General features: G+C 48.9%; 2 protein-coding genes across 3 annotated transcripts in view; both read left to right on the top strand.

Annotated features, from left to right (window-relative positions):
• The first annotated feature begins 16 nt into the window (after window positions 1-16).
• Window positions 17-13,516, top strand: Plagl2 (PLAG1 like zinc finger 2). Its single transcript, XM_052183958.1, has 3 exons — window positions 17-166; window positions 5,250-5,622; window positions 8,560-13,516. The coding sequence occupies exons 2-3, from the start codon at window positions 5,363-5,365 to the stop codon at window positions 9,788-9,790; spliced, it is 1,491 nt and encodes a 496-aa protein (XP_052039918.1). The 5' UTR covers window positions 17-166; window positions 5,250-5,362; the 3' UTR covers window positions 9,791-13,516.
• A 2,008-nt stretch (window positions 13,517-15,524) lies between these two features.
• The window catches only part of LOC127686086 (putative testis-specific Y-encoded-like protein 3), a 255,675-nt gene continuing 249,850 nt past the window's right edge, over window positions 15,525-21,349 (top strand). The window contains exon 1 of one of the 2 annotated variants that reach the window (XR_007977986.1): window positions 15,525-18,817. Coding sequence is in view for 1 of the 2 variants with exons in the window: in XM_052183954.1 (XP_052039914.1) it covers window positions 15,745-16,749 (1,005 nt within the window). In the remaining variant the exon portion in view is untranslated. Of the gene's footprint in view, window positions 19,043-21,349 lie in introns of those variants that run through there. The other variant, XM_052183954.1, reaches the window with a different exon arrangement.

The following is a 21,349-nucleotide window of genomic DNA, read 5'->3' as shown; positions in this document are numbered from 1 at the left end:
GGACCATAGAGAGCCCGCGGCACCGCCCCCTCCACGACCCGAGCGCCCGCTCGCGCGGCTCCCACAATGCACCGCACAATGGCCCGACCGCCGCCACTACCGGGGCCTGAGCGGGCCTGGCGGAGCCCGAGCGCGGCCCGGCCCGCAGCGCGGGGTCCCGAGCGCAGTGAGTGCCGGCGAGGGTCCTGGGGGATGGTGGGGAGCGGGGCGGGAGGCCGTCGCGCTGCGCCCACACGCCCGGCTCTCGGAGCGGCGGCACCCCTCACTTCGGGCCGCCCTGCGCGGTCGCCTACACCCCTGACTAGGGGCCCCCTCTGCGCTAGCCGGGCCCCCGATAGGCCCCGTGGTGACGAAAACGTTCCCGGGACCTCAGACTTGTGCCCAGGGGACCGGAACAAGCCTTTCAGGCTCCCTCCATTCCTAGACCTGGAAACTCAGCCTGAGGGTCCCCTAGCCTGGACCCCCCAGACTCCCTGGAGACCCAGATAACACGCAGCTAACCTTCCTGGGGATCGCGGTCTGGGGGGCATAGATAAGCTGCACCTGCTCCCACCCTCGGACACGCCTACCCCGACCCGTATAACCTTCCTTTTCCTGCTCCAAATAGTCCGCTCTAAGCTCTTTCGTTTTCCAGACTTTCATAAACCTGCTTTCAGGCTTTTCTGCAGTACCCCGGGCTGAAGAACCCGGAATAAAGCCCTGGCTGAAGTTCCCTTCCCAGTGATCATACTGTGGAAACTTTAGGCATTTTCCTTCGGGAGGGTCCCATTTCTACACCCTTTTGAAATTCAGAGAACTCGCTGTGGAGCCCTCTTTCGACCTTTAGAATCTCCCTACCTCTTTCCCATGGTGGTCTCTTAGAGACCCAAATAACGTGCTGCTCATAATTCTTTACCGTGCATGCTTGCTCTTCTCATCCCAGATCTTATTAGACTTTTTAGACTTACTAATGAATTCCCGTCTCCCCTCTCCATTCCCCACTTCTACCTTCCGTGGAAGTAAATTCTTCTCCATCGTGGGGAGAAGTTAACATTTCACACCACAAAACAGGGTGATCTATCCTCTGGCTTAAGGGCCAGACTGTTTTCCTACAACTTCAGCCCCATGCTTCGGTCCAGCTTGGGTCGGGTCAGGGGTGGGGGTGCGGGCTGTGTTCCTGGCTGCTGTTGGGAGTTGGTTCTTTCACCTGCAAGCATACCGACTCCTGGCTTGTGTGTTTTTCCACCTGTCAGTCTGGGGTTGTGATAAGTCTGGCCTTGGGTTTCTAACCCTCTCCTCCTGGGGGGGGGGGGGGGGAGGCTGCTAAGTTGGGGAGGGGCGGTAGGTGAAAATGAGGCTGGAGTGAGTTGCAGCCATTTGCTCAAGGCCTCCCCAGGGGTGGGAGGCAGCGGGAATCCGAGGAAATAGGGAATCAAAGGGACTCCAAAGAGGCCCATCTACACTGACAGAAGAACTACCAGCCCGAGAGTAAATCCTACCCCTGTTAATCCTGTTTGATGTTTCTTGGAATGATGCAAGTCATTGAGACTCTCAGGCCTCCCTGTAATTTAATTCTCCTACCATTCCGGAGTGTCGTGTGTGTGTGTGTGTGTGTGTGTGTGTGTGTGTGCTGGCCTTGGGAAGTGGGCAGCTCTTCCCATTCCTCCTTTCCTTTTTGCTGTTTTCCAGCCAACCAGTATGCCTTTGGATTTGTTTCTGTTGCCCAGGTCAAGGCCTTTTTGTTTTCTTTTCCCCTTTAATGCTATTTATAATTTCCCAGTTGCTATTTTAAGTTCTTTTGAGGGTAGATTCCACCTCCAAGAACCTTTCTGGGTGTGTTTCCTCCTAGGCAGGTGTTGAATTGAGTTCTTCAGATCCCCAAGTAGCTCTTGGGCAGCAGGGATAAAAGCTATTTTAGGGTAGTCACTGAAGTGGAGCTGTTAATCCTCTGTGGGTCTCTTTAGTTAAGAACACTCAGAGATTAACCCTTTCTTTGCTGTAGAGGGGGCCGGCTAGCTTAACAGTATTTGATGGGAGAGTTGGGAAAACTGGGCTGTGGCATCAGAAGGTGTGACCATACAACTCAGTACAAAGACCAAGATAATAGCTTTCTTTTGCTGGGTACTTAGAGTAGCCCAAACCCATTGCTGAGCTTTTTGCATACCCGACTAAAATAATCCTTACAACCAGACTGTGAGGTAAGTATTTTTAGCTTTATAGATGAGGAAACAGGCTAATAATGGAGAAAGAACGCAGTTTCTATAGAGATGATGTAACACCATAAAAACTATAGTTTCATCAGAGGGCAGCCTACATCACGGCATTACAGACAACAGACAGGAGCTTCCAAAGGCCATATGATGTATTGAGCAAGCACTTTTACTTTGGGTATAATAGAAGAGGGTGTAGTAAAGTGGCAATCCTGGCAAAAGAAATCTGGCCCAGGAGGCAAAGGGCTTGTGTTTGTACTGAGGGTTAGCACTGAGGGGAAGAGGAAGGCTGAGTTCTGAGATGTTGGGAAGGGAAGGAAGCTGACTTTGAGGCATGAGAAGTAACACTAAAAGGGAGAGAGAAGTTATACTTAGCACTGTGAAGAGGGGCAGATGCGGCCCTCATGAGTTCCGTGTGTTCACATTTTATGTCACTCTCCACGGTACCCTTTCACTTCGTCCTCTAGAAAACATTTACAAGTTAAGAGAATGAATCTCGTGTAGAAATTGGAAGAGTGAGGCTCAGAGAAATGAAATAACCTGCCTGTGGTTTCACAGCCAGTGAGTGGTGGCTCTTCTGATAGCAAGTCCAAGGTTCTTTCCGTGCTGCCTCCCCCTTCAGATCAGATGCCAGAAGACTCTTGGGCTGAAAATACACTGAGTTATACCAGTAACTGGGAGGGATTGTGTTTGTTTTATGGAAACAGGTTCTGTCAGCTTCTCCATAGCTACGGTTAGAGTGTGAGACCAGAAGAACAGCTTTGAAAGAAGAAAAATTCTTTCACAGTTTTGACAAGAAGTCTGAGGGAATAGGTCTGATTGTATGAGTCAAATCCAGGAGGTTTTCTGGATCAAAGAAGTGTGCAGACAAAGGACCCAAAGTGAGACTAGATCCCCGAAAGGTTCCTAGGTAACCCCAGCAACTGTGGCTGCTCAGCAGCCTGCTGGCCACTGGTTGTAGGTAAAGATCTTGCTGTGCTTTTTCAGAGGCCAACAGAAGTAGGATGAAGGTGGTGTCTCTTCTTTCTAAGCCATAGCCTCATTAATGCTGATCAAGAGCACATGGTGCCCATCTTCCTCCTCTGGTTCTATCTGCAACCCTCATGACCTCTTCTTAGCCACTAGCAGCCTGTTTCCTAGAAGCCCATTACTCACTCTTTCAGTAGCAGCATGCTAAACTGCTGTGTCTTGTTTGTGCATGTTCAACAGAACAGATGAGGTGGACGTGTGGGAGGTGGGGATGTACCATTTTCTTTCTGAGTTTGTGCGGAATTTCCAGAGTTAGGCTCCCCTATCATCAGCCAGAGTTATATGATTTGATTTCCTCTAGCTGCCATTCCCAGCTTCCAGGGGCTGAGATGCATTATTCAGATATGAAATTGGAGCAGAATTTGGCTTTTTGAAGGTAGGAGAGATTCTCGCTAAACTAGATGTGCATACTCAGAGCTCAGTCTACCCAGCTTCAAGGTATATAGTAATCGCTGTTATTATAAACAGGTAATTCTGCCCTTGCATAGGATGGGAGAATTTAAACAATGAAAGCCAGCCATCAGAGGCCTTTGAGGTGTATAGGGAGCAGGCAGATATTCCAGCATATTTAAAAGGCTCAAGTGAGTCTAGTTTTCAGTGATTTCTTGCCCTTGTGCAGATCTTTCTAGGCAAATCCCCACTTGTGATGGGGAAATGTTTATCATATTACATTGTGATGTTTCTTCAACAAAAGGAATGGTTCCTGAACAGGATGTAGCTCATGTTATGATGAGCAAAGCTCTCTGGGGCATGAACCCGCTGATACTATCATCTCGTTCATGGCCAGTCTGTTGGATGAATGGTCTCTGTGAGCAGCAGGTGCTAATTAGCTGAGCAAGCATTCCATGGCCTACAGCTAGTTGTGCAGTTGAAGCTCTCCCCAGATTCTTGTAACCAGTTCCCAGATAGACCATCACACGAAAAAGCCTCATATCTGAATATGAGGTTGTTGTCTCTGAGTTATTGTCAGGACAAGTAGTGTCACTGTTGTTGTCTTCCTCTCCTTACCACACCACTTTTGCCAACAAGAGGGTCAGATTTCAAGTTTTGGCTCCTTTCTCTGGAGGGTGATGAACCCTGTTTAAATAAGAACTTCTGGGTATATAAGTTAAACCTCTGAGAATCAAATCAAGTTTAATGAATAGTTTACTCATTTAAAAGAAAGTTGAGATTCCTTCTCTAGATGTTAGGTTATGGAAGTGAAATAAATGCAGTACAATCCCTTAGAGAATAATCATCAGATGGAAAAGACTTAAATTCAAATCCAAGAATCTGTCTCTAGTAGAAAAAGTGCCTGTGTGCCCTCAGAGTCTGTAGGATGACCACTCAGCACTTTTGAGTTTTGTGGTTTAAAACAAAACAAACAACTGTGCCTTTGGTAAAGCTGGACCTAGAGAACAAAGGATTCAGAAAAGTGGTAGAGGTTAGGGTGGAACCAGCACTAGTTGAGGAAAATTCCAGGAGACCACTGTCATTTCTCCAGAAGGAACCTCCCGATGTCCGTGTTCTGTTAAGAAACACATGAGATAGGGCCTGGGTCTTAGATCTGAATTTCCTATTGAAGGGCTCTTGCTGTTGCCTTTTGGATCCCTTATTGCTCCTTTAGCACCTCTGGTAAAGGGAATAGTAGAAAGCAGATAAAGAGGCTACAGTAAGGAGAAGGAAGAAAGCCACCTGAGCTTTGTGGAAAGGATATAAAAGTGAAGAGAAAGTGTAGTGTTTTGAGGTTTAGTTCCTCAGATTACCTTGTCTCTTCTAGCCTAGAGTTACTAGTAATAACACCCGCTGAGCCCTGGCAAGCACCAGGCACCCTTGGCAGCTTTATTGCATGGCTGCATTGACCTCCAGATAGCATTACTTTTAGAAGTAGTGTTTGTTTTGTAAGTAAGGAAGCAGGTCAGGGAAGCAGGTGCTTGTTGGAAAGTCACACCACTTGTAAGTGGGAGGAGAGGGCTGGGTGAAGGCTTGGGTAGCAGAGTCTGTGTTCTCTTGGTACAGGGCTTCCTAACACTGGGTGCTCTGACGTTTCAGGTGAAGAGACTGTTTTCTGAAGGCTGCGTTGGAGGCTGTGACCGAGCAGAGAGCCCATGTGAACAGATGGGGAGGCTTTCTGAATAACATGGCCTTTTGCCATTAGCCTTGCCATGACCACATTTTTCACCAGCGTCCCTCCCTGGATTCAAGATGCAAAGCAGGAGGAGGAAGTGGGCTGGAAACTAGTTCCCAGGCCTCGGGGCCGGGAGGCAGAGAGTCAAGTGAAGTGCCAATGTGAAATCTCCGGGACACCATTCTCAAATGGGGAGAAGCTAAGGCCTCACAGCCTTCCCCATCCAGAGCAGAGACCATATAGCTGTCCTCAGCTGCACTGTGGCAAGGCTTTTGCCTCCAAGTACAAGCTATATAGGTAGGTGACACTCCCATTCCTCTTTCAGTCCCCAGGTTCCTGGGGCTCACAACCAGAGACTCCACTGAGAGTGAAAGGTAAAGTTGTCTTGTAAGTATACTATGAACTCTAACCATTTGAAGTCACTTACTAAATAATAATAGTGTTTAGCCAGGGGCTGGAGAGATGGCTCAGTGGCTAAGAGCACTGACTGCTCTTTCAGAGGTCCTGAATTCAGTTCCCAGCAACCACATTGTGGCTCACAACCATCTGTAATGGGATCCAGTGCTGTCTTCTGGTGTCTCTGAAGACAGTGACAGCGTACCCACACATATGAAATAAATCTTTAAAAAAATAAAAAAATAGTGTTTAGCTGGCTACGGAGGCTCATGCTTATAATCCTACACAAGGCTGAGGCCAAAGAATCACATGAATTTAAAGCTATCTTGGGTTACAGAGTGAGACTTCATTTAAAAACAAAACCAAAAACATTCAGGGCCCAATGAGAGCTGGCTTAGAGGGTAGGGTTGCTTGCTGCCAAGCCTGACAGTCTGAGGTCAGTCCCTGGCATCTACATGGTAGAAGAAGAAAACTGACAAGATGCCTTCTGGCCTTAAACACATGTATGCACACACAAATGTAATAAAAAAAAATTTATTTAAACAGCAAGCAAACAAAAAAAAAATTGTGTTTGTCTGTTTGGAAACAGGAGTTCTTTGTGTGGTCCAAGGTAGCCTAGAATTCTAAAAGCTGCCTCATTCTCTCAAATAATGGTCATGTTTTTATTGAGACACTAGGATCTGATGAGTATAGTATAAAGTAGCTACGAACAAATTAGACTGAGCATTTTCAGTATGCCTTTCTCCATTCCTGTCAGGCAGGTTATCAGAACCTTCTATTAGCCAGAAGTTAGAAAGAAAAGGAGATCCTCTGGTCCAGTCTATTCATTTTAAAGCTGGGGCTCTCCTCCCTTAGCCAGGATCACAGAGTTTGCCAGTCCCACAGTGCTACTTCTGTTGACTCAGCCTGCTAGTCAGATGATTGCTTCTGTCTCTATAGCATCCCTGCTGTTCTGCGGGGCAGCTCCTTTCCTGAAATTTGTAAGCCCCAAAACCCTTACTTAAAGTGAAAGAGAATGGGAAAGCCTTGTAAAGGCACATAAGAGCAGCGTTGCTGAGGAAAGGACCTGACCCCTGCCTTCCTGTATAGGAGCCCACTTGTCCTGACCAAGTGAGGTAGACCAACCTGGTGCATCTAGCCACTCATTTCGCTATTATTTATTAATCTCCTGCTATGTACCAGGCACAGAGTTCATTGCTAGGGACAGAATAGTGAGCAAGAAGGATAGGGTGCTATTGTTTGTTTTTACACAGAGGTAAAAACTCTGTGTACTTTCTCAATAGTAGAGACAGTAAACATGTAAATAAAAGGAGATGACCACAGAAAGAGCGCTACTTCCTCATCTGGAAAACTGTTGATAGGAGGAACCAAGATAGCCATCGGGTTATACAGGGGCCAGGATTACCCTTGGGGCACTTGTGTGGACTTAGGAATGTGTTGATTCTGTGTGCTTCTGTGTCTTAGGGGACCCTGGTCAGGGATATCCTCTTGGACTTTCTTAGTGGTGGTCTGAGTACCAATGGAAAACTGCCAGAAAATTCCTGGTCCAAGAGGCAAGAGCTCTGACAGAATATACTTGTGATCTTTGCTGAGTTTCTGAACTTATTTTTTTTTTTAACTTATTGGGCCCCCCCTTTTTTTTACCTGCAAAATGAAGAAAACAGACGGAATCCTTTAGCACCACCTTTACCAGGATGCCATCCTGTTGGCAAGTCACAGGAGTTTGATACTAACTTTCCTAAACATGAATAAACACATAACACAAGGTGATTCTGTGCTATGATGTGGTGTCTCAAGAGTCAAGTGTTTAAATATAGCCTCTGCCACTGACTGATGGGTAGGGCTACCTGCCCTCAACTAGAAAACAAAGTTATTAACAACTCACCACAGCTTGGCAAATAGTGGCCTTTAAGGTCTTGGTGAGTTGGTTCTGAATGTATCCGGAGCTATTGAAGCCAGTTCCCGGGCTCTGAGCTGCTTTCCAACCAAACAGGAGTAGGAACTAAGCAGTTGAAATCATACAACTGGGCATGCATGACAGGTGTATTGTCCTCACACCCAGCACTGCTGTTCCTCTCCCAAAGGTAGATTCATTTCTTATGAATCCTGTAGACATTCAAATGTGTATTCTCTCTCCTTTTGGTTTTCAAAGGGGATTGTATTCCATGCACTGTTGAACTTCCTTTTTGACTTGGCCTTGTGTATCTTGGGAACTTGTTCCAGATCAGGAAGTTTACATACATTTCATATTTCACTTTTCCCTTTATTGTATCATTTAAAAAAAAATAAATGTAAACTTTGAAGAGGAAATCATGCACATGACTCAGAATTCAAAAGGTATTAAAAGGTTTATAATGAAAGTTTTCCATCAAGTCCATTAATAAGCTGTCCATTTCTCCCCCACCCCCTCAAGTTTCCTGTGATGTCAAGTTCTTATTTGTAAGCACACAAAAGTAAACACTTTTATGTAGAGAATACCATTCTTTGTCTACTATTCCTTTTTACTCTTTATGTCTCTAAGAAGCTTATTCTTTGAAGGTACATATAAAGTTCACCTTTTAAATACTGGAGTCATATTACAGACTTAGCAATTATGTAACCAGTTGCTACTAGTAAATTTAGATGGTTCATAATTTTTTTGCTACTAGGACCAGTGCTGCCAAGAATAATAGTACATATATGATTTTAAAGGGATATTGGTAGAATATTGTTAATACTGCGTTGCTTTATTAAAGATTTCATGCGTAGTTTCCTGTTAATAGCCATCTGGTTGTCTAGTTAGCCTTTTTGAACTTCCCCTCTTTCAGCTTTCTCTCCATCTTACATCCCTCCCCACAGGCACATGGCCACCCACTCGGCCCAGAAACCCCACCAGTGCATGTACTGTGACAAGATGTTTCACCGGAAGGACCATTTGCGGAACCACTTGCAGACCCATGACCCCAACAAAGAGGCCCTCCACTGCTCTGAGTGTGGTAAGAATTACAATACAAAGCTGGGATACCGTCGTCACTTGGCCATGCATGCTGCCAGCAGTGGTGATCTCAGCTGCAAGGTGTGCCTGCAGACCTTTGAGAGTACTCAGGCCCTACTGGAGCACCTGAAGGCTCACTCACGCCGGGTAGCAGGAGGTGCTAAGGAGAAGAAGCACCCCTGTGACCACTGTGACCGGCGGTTTTATACTCGGAAGGATGTTCGACGGCACCTAGTGGTGCACACAGGCCGTAAGGACTTCCTGTGTCAGTACTGTGCCCAGAGGTTTGGCCGCAAGGATCACCTGACACGCCATGTCAAGAAGAGCCACTCACAGGAACTGCTCAAGATCAAGACAGAACCAGTGGATATGTTAGGCTTACTCAGCTGCAGCTCTACAGTCAGTGTAAAGGAAGAGCTGAGCCCTGTGCTTTGCATGGCCTCTCGGGACGTGATGGGGGCTAAGGCCTTTCCTGGCATGTTGCCCATGGGTATGTATGGTGCCCACATCCCTACCATGCCCAGTGCGGGCATGCCACACTCCCTGGTGCACAACACACTGCCCATGGGTATGAGTTACCCTCTGGAATCTTCTCCTATCTCCTCCTCAGCTCAGCTCCCTCCAAAATACCAGCTTGGATCTACCTCATACTTGCCCGACAAACTGCCCAAAGTGGAGGTGGATAGTTTTCTGGCAGAGCTTCCTGGAAGCCTGTCTCTCTCATCGGCTGAACCTCAGCCCGCCTCACCTCAGCCGGCGGCAGCTGCAGCCCTCCTAGATGAAGCACTGCTCACCAAGAGTCCTGCCAACCTCTCTGAGGCCCTCTGCGCTGCTAATGTGGACTTCTCCCACTTACTGGGCTTTCTTCCGCTCAACCTACCCCCATGTAACCCACCAGGGGCCACAGGAGGCTTGGTCATGGGCTACTCCCAAGCTGAGGCACAGCCTTTGCTCACCACTCTGCAGGCTCAGCCTCAAGATTCGGCTGGAGCAGGAGGACCCCTGAACTTTGGGCCTCTGCACTCCTTGCCTCCCGTCTTCACCTCTGGCCTGAGCACCACCACCCTGCCTCGTTTCCACCAAGCATTCCAGTAGCCCCATGACGGTCCCCCGACTCAGATTTTTGCTTCTGCCAGGGAGCCTAAGTACCCACCCCGTCCACCTCCCCCATGAAGGCAGCTGAGCTTTCAGAGCTGGGTTCAAAAAGAAAATTCTAGTGTCTATATGGAGCACTTGGTTTGGGGGTTCAGGCTCCAGGATCAATCTAGAGGGATCCTTGAACCCAGCCCCGTGAACAATCCATCATAGGACTTTCAGGTATTTTTACTTTTATTTTTTGATCTGAACTGGGAGCTATATTTAGCCCTCTGCCTCTCCAAAGCGTCAGAACCACCTTCAGTCTGGAGAAGGGGAAGCCTCTTGGAGACAGAGGGTTTCACCTTATATGACCTCAAGAGAAATAGCCTAAGAAGCCCGCCTTCTGGTCCCAATATGCAGACCCTCCAGCAGTTAGCTGTTGACGCCCTGCTGTGGAAGGTCTCCTGACTATCACCTGCTTCCAGCTACCAGGCAAGAAAGAGGGCCTCTATTCTCAGCCATCCCACCCCACGCTACCCACAGCTCCACTTCAGTCAGTGTTGTCCAGCAACGGTACCGTTTACACATTCACCTCCGACACACCATTTCACCTCCCTCGCCACACTGTTAGCCTTAGAGTGATTGCAGTGAACACTGTTTACACGCCGTGAATCCATTCCCACCAGTCCATTTCAGTTGCCACCAGCCTGAACCACTCGGTACCTGGTGTTAACTGGAGCCCTGTTTACAAGGCGGAGTCGGGTCTTGCTGACTTCTCTTCACTTGAGGTCACATTTTTCCCCCGTGGGGAAATAAACTGACTTTGGACTGCTTCAGTTTCTGCCATCTTCCATGACTGCTTCTATTCCTGCCTTCCATGGCAGTGTCCACAGGAGATAGGCAAGAAGATTGGAGCAGCTTTCTCACAGGTCCGCAATTTGGATTTTCTCCAAGTACATCATGACACCTTCATCCTGAACTGGAGAGGGGAAGAAATGATGGGCATCCCATATCCACCATTTCCTCAGTCCCTAACCCCACCCTGGACATCATGAGCTGTTATTTGTCTGGAAGGAGGGGTTCTGGGCTTTGGGCTGGATAGCAGAGGAGAGGGATGACCCCTTCGTTTGTTTCCCTTCTGCTTGTCCTTTTCCAGGACATAATGGAACTGTCGGAAGAAGAGTTTCTAGAAAGTTAGGATTGGGCAGATAGTTGAGTCCTAATCTATCAAATCATTGTTGCCTCTCATACCAAAATGTTCTTACCCGCTTTCCCTTCCCCCTCTCTGCAGTCCCCATGGACACTGGGCATGGTGCGTTGTCGTCTGTGCTCTCCATTGAGGACCTTCCTCCCATCATGGTCCCCTCAGTTGCCCCTGGTATCTAGCAATGTTGCAAGAAATTACTAATTCTTGTGCCGACTTGGAGCTCGCTGCCACAGACAGCACAGTCCTTGCCCAGAAGCAGCTGAACAATTCCTAACCCATTTCATCTCGGTTCTGTATGGGTTTTCCCATGCATGGAAGGGAGGCAGCTCAGGGACCACCATTGTGGGACCTGTTGAGACACCTCTCTGATTCAGAAACACACTTCTACCTCTTTACTGTTAACTCCTACAGATGTAGCCGGCAGCCTGGGCACTTGTGTTAGTAGTGCCTTCTGCTGGCTTCTCCACTAGGGTTTCAGGACAGACTACCTAGGAACTGCCTCAATCTCCCACCAGTTCTTCCCTGCCCCTCCCTCTGTCTAGATTCACTTCAGTTTATTGTTGGGAACTGTGCAGGTCCAAGACCTGGACTTCTGCTTCAGCCCAGGCCAGTACTCCTTGTTTGAGGTGAAAGCCTTCAGTTTAGCTCCCTGGCCCTTGTATGGAAGCAGTGTGGAGTGAATGAACATATTTTGATTTAAGCAAGGTAGCTTGGAATACCTTTTTAAAAAACAACTGGATATAAATATGTCTGACAGGATTGGAATCAGACTATGTGATTTGCTTCTAAAGATTAGTTTCACTGAGTCCCAGGGACTAATTAAGGTTTATTTTTAAAAGCGTCTACCTTGGTACGCAACCATCTCCTGCATGCTATGCATGTTGTTGGGACTCGTATTAACAGGAAATGGCATGTGAGAATCCAAGTGGGACTCACTGCTGCCACTCTCCTTGTGTGTGGTCTTCACTAGACCCAGGCCTCCCTCTACCCTTCCTACCACCTCCCCATGGCCTCAGTTTGAGAAGCAGGTAGCCTCTAGCCACAGAATAGTGTTCTGGGCCGTTTGAGAAGCTCTGTCCTGAGCTTATCCTTCCCTTGGTGCTCATAGGACAGCAGAGCACCTGTTGTGTAGATCTGGTAATGGGGCCTTGTTCCCACTTCGAATCTTTCCTGTCTTTTCTTACCTATCCTTCCTGTTTTCCACTTTTCTCAGTGTCTTCACTCTAAGGACTTTTTCTGTCACTGTGAATTCGCTGGTTATCTGCCTTCAAGTTTTGGACCACCAACCACCCTGCAGCTTCTTACACCTTTCCCCAACCTACGCCCACAAGAGCCCTTTTGGCCAGTTGTTAAAAGGATAGGAATAGTTTTATTCTGTACTTGGTGCCCAAACTCATTTAAGAACCCCTTATGAGGCCAAGAGAGCCCGAGGAGCATATGCCCAGGACGAGAGCCATGGCATGTGGTACAGACCAATCAGGGACCAGAAAAGAATGATGTCCCTTTCCTTGCCATGTCCTTGAGCCTGTCAGCAATGAACTGACTGCAAGGGGACAGCACCTCTCAGCCCGCACAGCAGCTTGTCAGAGTTGAGGACTGTTCTGGGGCCAGAGACTAACATGCCCAGGTGTCGGCTCAGAGGATCCTAGCACCATCTTAAACAGGTGGGAGGCAGGGGAGGGTGCACCACGTGTCTTTCCCCGACTTTACCTGGTGTTTTGTTAATGCAAATCCGGGAAGCAGGTGTGATTGCTTTTTGCTCGTAGATATTGTCCTAAGTTGAAATTCCCTAAACCTCCCTTAGTAGCCTTTAAGTTTTCCCTTCCCTTTTTGGTAGCTGTTTTCTCTACCCCTTCTCCATGATTAAAAAAACAAAAAACAGAAAAACAAACAAAAAAAAAAGGTTGTATTATACAGGATCAATATTTTGCTTTTTAACAAGGATATTTATGTAATAAGAAACTTTGCCTTAGGTAGGTGTTGGCCAGAAAAGTCCAGATTTCTCTGTGACCTCACCCTGGCCTCTCCTGGAGCTCTGAACCTGCTGTGGAAGGAAGTGGCTATGACTTTAAACACTGGAGAGTGAGGTCTGTGGTGTGGAGATGGTGTTCACTGTGTAATCTTTGGCTGTGTGGAGTTGTTCCTGTCACCTTGCTTCAGATGTTACTTGGCGTCCTCCACCAGTTCTCCATGCGCATCTCTGCATGTCTGGCACTAGAATTCCTGAACACTACTTCACACCTCCCTCACTCCCAGTTGGTTGAAGCTCTAGAGCCACTCTTTCTTAATGCCAGATTATTTAAAGAAAGAAAAATACAAGACAAAAACCTTCTAGCACTTTGTAAACACAGTAAATAACCTCTTGGAGTATTTTTGGCTTTATATAAAACAAGGTTTTTAATTGTAAAATATAAGTGCCATTAGAAAATGCACAGGGCATATCTTTGTTAAAGTAGATTTTTTTTCAATGTTTTACAGAATTAATTTTCAAAAAAAAGTTTTTATAATGAAGTTGTTTATTAAAAACTTCTGAATGATGTGCTTTGCAGTTTTGAATCTGTTTATTTGGGAAGGGCTGGGGTGAGCCAGAAATTGTGAAGAATGGGAATCTGAAGTGATACAGGTGAGGGCAGGGCAGACAGTAGGTCTTAACTGAATGTCTTTGAGGTAAGTGGTTCACTGTGTCGATTAATATTGGATGTGAGGGTCAGAAAACCTAGATCAAACAGCTTTAAACACTGAAGTGTTACGTAACTGAAAATGGCAGAGGTCGTGCAATCGCCACACTTGTATTTGATGCAGAGGCTCAAATGTGCTTAATCTCAGCATCTTGGTCCTCTGCCCTCTTTTGTCCGGTTGTGACTGTTCTCAGGCCCTACAAAGTCTCTCCTTTAGTGTCTAGGGCTGGGTGGTGATTCAAGCTGTACACATTTTGATGGCTAGGACCCAGCTTTACAAATCTGTGTTCAGCTGGGCAGTGGTGGCGCACGCCTTTAATCCCAGCACTTGGGAGGCAGAGGCAGGCAGATTTCTGTGTTCGAGGCCAGCCTGGTCTACAGAGTGAGTTCCAGGACAGCCAGGGCTACACAGAAACTCTATCTCAAAAAGCATCTGTGCTCAAACTGCTTCCAGGCTGATGCAGGCTCATCTCGCACTGTTGCTTGGTCTGTCTCTTGAATTGTCATAATCTTGCACTGAGATTTTCCCATATAGGAGATTGGAGCCAGTGTCAAAGTCAAATGGTTACTTGGGAGTCTAGCTCTAGAGACTATGGGGCCAAAAAGAATCAGTGTGCAGGTCTTTGTACACAAAGGCAGAGGGCTCATCTTCTATCTCAGCCTCCCACCTGACAAATGTCCACTGTCTACCACAGTGGGTCAGAATCCCAGCTAGGGTTTTCTACCTCATCCTCTAGATGGTGCATGTCCTAGGAGAGGTCTAGGAGTTTCAGATGAAGGAGCTGTGGTATCTTGATGAAAAAGCAGAAGCTTTATAGAGAACATTTAGGCAGAGATGGAGGCATTCCAGGTACTGACCTACACCACAACTTTGGGGGGCGAGACCACAGAATGCAGCCACACTGGAGTGCAGGGGCAGTTCCATCCAGGCTCTTGGGCTATCCCAGACACAGGCCCTCTTTAAAAGAAAAAAGAAAAAAAAAAAAAAAAGATTGTCCCTATCCTAGTTTGCTTTGTTAAAATAGTGACCAAAGCCAGGTTGGGAACGAGGGGCTTTACAGGTTACAGTTTATCAAGGACTTGGTTTTGGAAACTGGACAAGGGAATGAGAATGGAGAAAGGGCAGATAAGTTCGTGAAAAACTGGGATTACGGTGGCACTCCCTCCACTGAAGCCAAGCCAACTGCAGCAATTGGAACCTCTATGCATTATTATGTACAGCCTGAGAAGGGAGGGTTAGTGTTGGAAGTTGTCTCTCTGGCCAAGCAGTCTCAAGTTGTAAACATCTGGGGGGGTGCGAGCTGCAATTAATCCTTTCTGAACACCAGCATTCTGACACAGAACCAGTGGAAAGCTTTGGCAGTTCCTATAAATCTAAGCTTTGATCCTTATCAGTAATAAACATTCCATCAAGGCTTCCTCTGCACCTCACAGTGTTCAGCCAAGAAATTACACAGCCAAGACCCACCTGACCAGGGATGGCACTACCCACAATGGGGTTGTACCATCCCATATCAATTAGCCGTCATGAAAATGCCCCATAGTGCCCACAGGTCAATAGAATGGAACAATTTTAGCTCTTTCCTGGCCTCCGATCCTTCTCGTGCCTTTCCAGAGCTCCCTTGCCTGGCAGTTGTTACTCTTATCTTCAGTTCCCAGTTTGAATCTGGCCAGACTGCAAGTGACCTATCTGCCTGCCCTAAAGCCGCAAAGAGCCAAGGAAGAAAAAAAGTCCTCCCGTGTTGTGCCGTGTTGCCGGTGATGCAAGCTTACAACCATGTCTGCAAATTGGGCCTGACTCGGAATGTCTCTGCCCTTTTCCTAATCTATACCAAACCTGCATTTTTTTTTTTTTCATCACCTGCCCTACTAACCTGGAACCAGTTCTCTTTGACACGGGTGGTCTCACCTTCCCCCGTCTCCAGCAGTGGAGGGACCCTAGCAAGTCACATCCGGCAGGGGGTGGGGTGCAAGGGGCGGAGCTCGCCCCAGAGAGGAGACCCTGCCTGTCGCCAGCAACTCTATCGCGGTATACCACAATTCTGCGGGTGCTCTCCTGGCCGCTCCAGCCAGACACTCAGCAGGTGATGGCGGGCGAGGGGATCGGGGTTCTGGAGGCGGCCATGCGTCCGCCGCCCACACAAGAGCGGGATGCACTCCTGGCCCGGTCCGGTGTCCTTGGAGCTGGGACGCTTAGGCCCTGCGACCCCGCAGCCAGCCCCGGAACCGCACCGCCTTCCCCAGAAAACACTGGAGAGAACCCCGCCTCCAGCGTTCTGAGCCGGGATGGTTGCGAGAAGGGCTCGGATACTGGGGTGGGGACCAAAAGGAAGGCTGAGGAAGTGACGACTGAGGAAGACTCTGTAACCGCGGAGGAGCCTGCGGAGGTGGGGGAGAAGCTGGAGTGGGTCGCAGAGGCCCAGGCGAACCTGAGGCCTCTGGACCTCGGGGCTCTTATCGTGGACCCGCTAGAGGCCATCCAGTGGGAGCTAGAGGCCCTGAGTGCCCAGGCTGATGGGGCCCACCTGCAGCTGGTGCGCAGGTTTGGGAGGATGCGTCGGTTGCACCTAGCCCGGAGGAGCTTCATCATCCAAAATATTCCAGGCTTTTGGGTCACTGCCTTCCTGAACCACCCACAGCTATCAGCTATGATCAGCCCTAGGGATGAAGACATGCTTGGCTACCTGATGAATTTGGAGGTGAGGGCGCTGAGGCACACCAGAACAGGTTGCAAGTTCAAGTTCCTATTTGGGAGCAACCCTTACTTCCGAAACGAGGTGATAGTGAAGGAGTATGAGTGCAGGTCCTCGGGCCGTGTGGTGGCCATTGCTACCCGCATCCTCTGGCACCGAGGCCAGGAACCTCCGGCCTTGGTGCACAGGAACCGGGACACCGTGCGAAGCTTCTTCAGCTGGTTTTCACAGCACAACCTCCTAGAAGCTGACAGGGTGGCCCAGATCATTAAAGATGACCTGTGGCCCAACCCTTTGCAATACTACTTGCTGGGGCAAAGGCCCTACAGAGCTAGACGAAGCCTTGCAAGATGGCCAGCAGAGGCTCCACCAAGGCCCTATGGGTCCCAGTCTGGCTAAGTCTTGCTCAAATACTTGGTGCTTACATAGGACTCCTGCTCTCTGCCTGCCCACCTACCCGTGTGTAGGCCAGTGCTCTGCTGTCTGCTTTCTCTTCTGTGAATTCTGACTCCTCAGCATGTTTGGGGCCAAGACTGATCTTCACACTGTTCGATGTCAACATCATGTGATTCTTGTGCACCACTGTACTCATAGCAGGCACTCAGTGCTGTGGATTTGTACTGTGATGGCTGTGGCCTGGACCCACGTATAAAACATGGCCTTTCACTTACTCGACACCATCACCGACAAGGCTTCATAAGGACCAGTTCCTGCCGGAGGCTTAGCTCTTCAAAGCTCGGCCTCAAATATGCTTTGCTTGACAAGTGCTGACTGTCCCAAACTGAGCTGTGACACCTAAGATGAAGAAGGTGCATTTGGTCCTGATGGTCAACCAGACTTGGATGTCCTATGGCTCCAAGACTACAGACAGAGCAGCTCCTGCCAACGGGACTATTGAGTATCTGTAACCTCTGCAGCCTTGACAGCCAGGTGATGAGACATGGGCCAGAAGTAGTGGGCAGAACACTACTCCTGACTGTATGCTCTTCCATCCTGTGTGTGCCCCTCTCATAGCCTGCTGTGGCTTGCGAAGACTGTGTTGTACCCTACCTGTGCCCGGCCATTGCCCTTTTGAGGAGTTCTGCCTTGTCTACCATCATCCCTGTTCCTGGCTTTCAGGTCTGTAAGGGTCACCTGTCCATGTAGTGAGCGCTCCTAACACCACAGAGATTCTATCAGCCTGGCATACTGAGTGTGTGCTCAAGGTAGGAACAAGGTTGGGAGTCTTTTAAGAGGCCTCATTCCTGAACCTACACAGAACCCAGACTTCTCCGTCAGCTTCTCCTACACCTCCCTGTTTTGAAGTTGCCATGCTGTGGGTCCTGGAGAAGAGGCTTCTGCCCATGGGGCCTGTTTCCTCTGGTATAGATTTCACATGGTTTTTAATGGGACAATGCTGAAACAAATAACTGAAGATGCTTCCCCCCCCCCCCGCCCCAAATAGCTTAAGAGACCCTTTCTTGAATTTGCCTGTCCCCAGCGAGAAGACTGAAGTCTGAACTGCCAGGGCTCTCTGCCCCCTTGGCTCTGGTTTCTCTAGCAAGGCTTAGAATGGCCCGAGTGTACGATGGCAGGCCAGGGCAGGGACAGTGAATCACTTCATTTTACACTGTGTTCTTTTAAAGAAACTTTAGTCTCCCCTCCTCCTCTGCCCCTCTACCCCTTGTGGGTTCCTACAGATAAAAAAAAAAACTGAACTGCCATGCCCCTCCAAGTCCCCTCCAGGGTGTTTATCTGCCCCTCCAAGTCCCCTCCAGGGTGTCTATCTCATGAAAGGCCTTGCTTTCTACTCCCTAGGATGTGGAGGCATACATAAATGGAGATGGAGAACCCTCACCTCCCTTTCTTTTGATTCACCAAGACTTTTGTAAATTAGAAGAGAAAGATAATATTGCCAGATCTTGGCTCTTTTCTGGTCCAGTAATGAGTTTGTATGGGCAGGAAATTAATGTGTTTTCCATTCTGTGCCTGTGGAGTAAGACCCACATCATCAGCTCCTCTGCTTCCACTGAGAGACTGGGCGCACAGGCCTGCTCCTGCGTGGTTGGGGGCATCTGGACTGAGCGCACAGGCCTGCTCCTGCGTGGTTGGGGGCATCTGGACTGAGCGCACAGGCCTGCTCCTGCGTGGTTGGGGGCATCTGGACTGGGCGCACAGGCCTGCTCCTGCGTGGTTGGGGGCATCTGGACTGAGCGCACAGGCCTGCTCGTGTGTGGTTGGGGGCATTTGGACTGAGTGCACAGGCCTGCTCCTGCGTGGTTGGGGGCATCTGGACTGAGCGCACAGGCCTGCTCGTGTGTGGTTGGGGGCATTTGGACTGAGTGCACAGGCCTGTACAGCGTACGTAGCTTTGCACCTTATAACTGCTCTGTACTGCTTGGACATTTGTGACTATTTACTGTTGTTAAGTTGTGGTCTGGCGCTGTAATTTTATCTTACAGAGTTTGAATCCTGTGATTTGCAGGACGTAAGGCTGGGCTTTGTTACTGTGTTCTGTGAGAGTAAACCCCAGAGGAGACCCTGAAATGAGTGGAAGGAAGGTCTTGATGCTTCTGGACCTCCTGAACCATATGGCAACTGACCTGTTTCCAAAGGGAGACATGTTCCCAGGTGACTTTGAGCAGTGAGAAGACGGGTTATCTCCTACATTAATGATAAAGAATAAAAACCTTCTGACCTGGCAGAAAAATCATTTAGGTCATATTATTTCCTCTTCCAAAAGCCTCTGTTCACGAACAAGCAAACAAAGGAACCTCCCAACCCTTATCACAAGTACCCAAGCCCTGCCTTTTCTGGTTCTTGTGGCCTCCCCACACCTTCTCTCAGCTCAATGGTTTCTTCCCCTCCTCCCCCCCCACCCCCCCACACAGTGCCCCTTGTCACTCCTGAGATAAATCCGATTCTGGATTTTTGTGCTTGCTTTTCCCCTTTCTGGCATTTTCCTTCAGATACAAGTTCGGTCCTTCCATTTTTTCAAGTCCCTACTACTATTTCTTTGAAAGCCTTCCCTGCCCCCCCCCACCTTGGGAATTTTCTGTTTATTGCACCTAACTCTGCAGTGTTTTCCTGTCTTCTGTCTTCCCTCGCTCCCTGGAATTGGGAGAACAGGCACCCATCCACCTGCTGTTTTCTCCCATAGTTCACTGCTCAGCATCTCCCAGTTATCAGCGTGGATGAGTGACCTTATCCGAGGGTGCTGGGGTCTGTGTGAGGTTCTGACAAGATAAAGACCAGTGCACAGCTCTTGCCCAAAGAACTGCAGTTGGGTGGAGAGGGGTGGGGTGATGAGGGGTGACTATACAATTTGTCATCTCACTAGAACACATCTGCAAGTGAAAAGTCACTCCTCGAATTCACCAGGACAAGAGGCCACACCGGCACACAGTGCTCGCTCCAGACAGAGGCCATAATTCAGTCCACAGCTAGCAACTCACCCAGCTGAAGCTGACGGGAGACGGAAGACTTCTCTGCTACAGAATTTTGAGGATGGCCTGTTTGAATTTTTGAGATGGTATCTCATTGTGTAGTCTTGGCTTGCCTGGGACTGGTTAATATAGACCGGGCTGGCCTCCTACTCACAGAGCTCTGCTTGCTTCTGCCTCCCGATTGCTGGCATTGTAGACATGCCCCACCGTGCCTGGCCTCGAGATGATCTTTGAGGAGTAGGCAAAGTTTATCAAGCAGTGTTCTGGCCGAGGAGTGGAGCTCAGTGAGAGGACTGAGTGACCTAGCCCCGTGCAAGGCCCTGGTTCCATCCCAGCTATGCAAATACATAAAAGTAAAATGTGAGTCTGGAGAGAAGGGACTTTCTGGCAGGGCGAACTGTAAGTCCAGACAGGGACATATGAAAATGCAGTGTGCTGAACACAACATGGTGTCTGCCTGCTGGAGATGCAGAGGGCTGGGTAGGGAAGTTGAAAACAGTTGGGGTGCCAGACCAAAGCTTTATTCTGGGTATGTCAGGGAAGGGGAGGGTCAGATATGGCTCAGAGGAAAGGCTGGCCCACAAGCCAGGGGCAGCAAGCTAGGGCAGGACAGTGCTACTCCAGATCCCTGGTAACTTCAGGTGACCTTGTCTCAGTCTGTAGCTCTCCTCGGAAGCCTCCATGGTCCCCACAACCATTCTGTTTCCCAAGAACAACGTAAACTCCCAAGAGCAACCAGTGCCTGGTTTTGCTTCTACCATCTGGGTCTCTCTCTCTCTCTCTCTCACACACACACACACACACACACACACACACACACACACTCTCTCCCTCTGGTTTTTGAGCACACGGTTTCTCTATGTATCCCTGGCTATCCTAGGACTTCCAAGCTGGCCTCCAACTCAGAGATCTATCTGCCTGCTTCTGCGTAGGATCAAAGGCGTATGCCACCACCGCCTGACTGGGTTCCTCTTTCATGCCCCAAATCTGTCCCTGCTGTTTGTAGGGAACCAGCCTCCGGTGGGATTTGCCCAACTTGTGCCTGCTGGTTGGGCTACTCTGGCTCCTGCCCCTAGGTTTGGGTTCAGCAGCACTGTGCCCTCAGCTCCTGGGGGGTGGCACTCCCCCCCCCCCTCAGCCGTGTCCCCTGCCCTTGTGGAGCGGAAGCCTTGCCCACAGAAGGAGCTCGTGCTTCAGGTGTGTTTATTTACCCACACACCTTAACACTCTTTCTATTCGGGTCTCTTCCCTCAGCTCAATAGCCACCTGCCCTTAGAGAATAGCTACTGTGTGTCGGGAGTTTACATAGCTACAGTGGCTCTCTAAATGCATGTCCTTCTTTTCCAAATCCTCTGGGGGCTCCCTTACAGGACAAAAGCAAACTGGCTCTGCACCGCCTGAAAGAGCCTTAAGAACTGACCTTGCCCCCAACCCCCCCCCCCTTCAGCTAGCCTTCCAGCCACGCCAGCCTTAAACCCGGGGTTTGAGATCGTGCTTCCTGTTCCCTCGCTTTAGCAGCTTCTCCAGACATCAACACACTTGTAACCTTTGAAAATGCATTTCATGTCTTCAGG

The sequence above is a fragment of the Apodemus sylvaticus genome, chromosome 5 (assembly GCF_947179515.1).
Source record: "Apodemus sylvaticus chromosome 5, mApoSyl1.1, whole genome shotgun sequence".
NCBI lineage: Eukaryota > Metazoa > Chordata > Mammalia > Rodentia > Muridae > Apodemus > Apodemus sylvaticus.
This window is presented reverse-complemented; position numbering and strand designations above follow the sequence as displayed.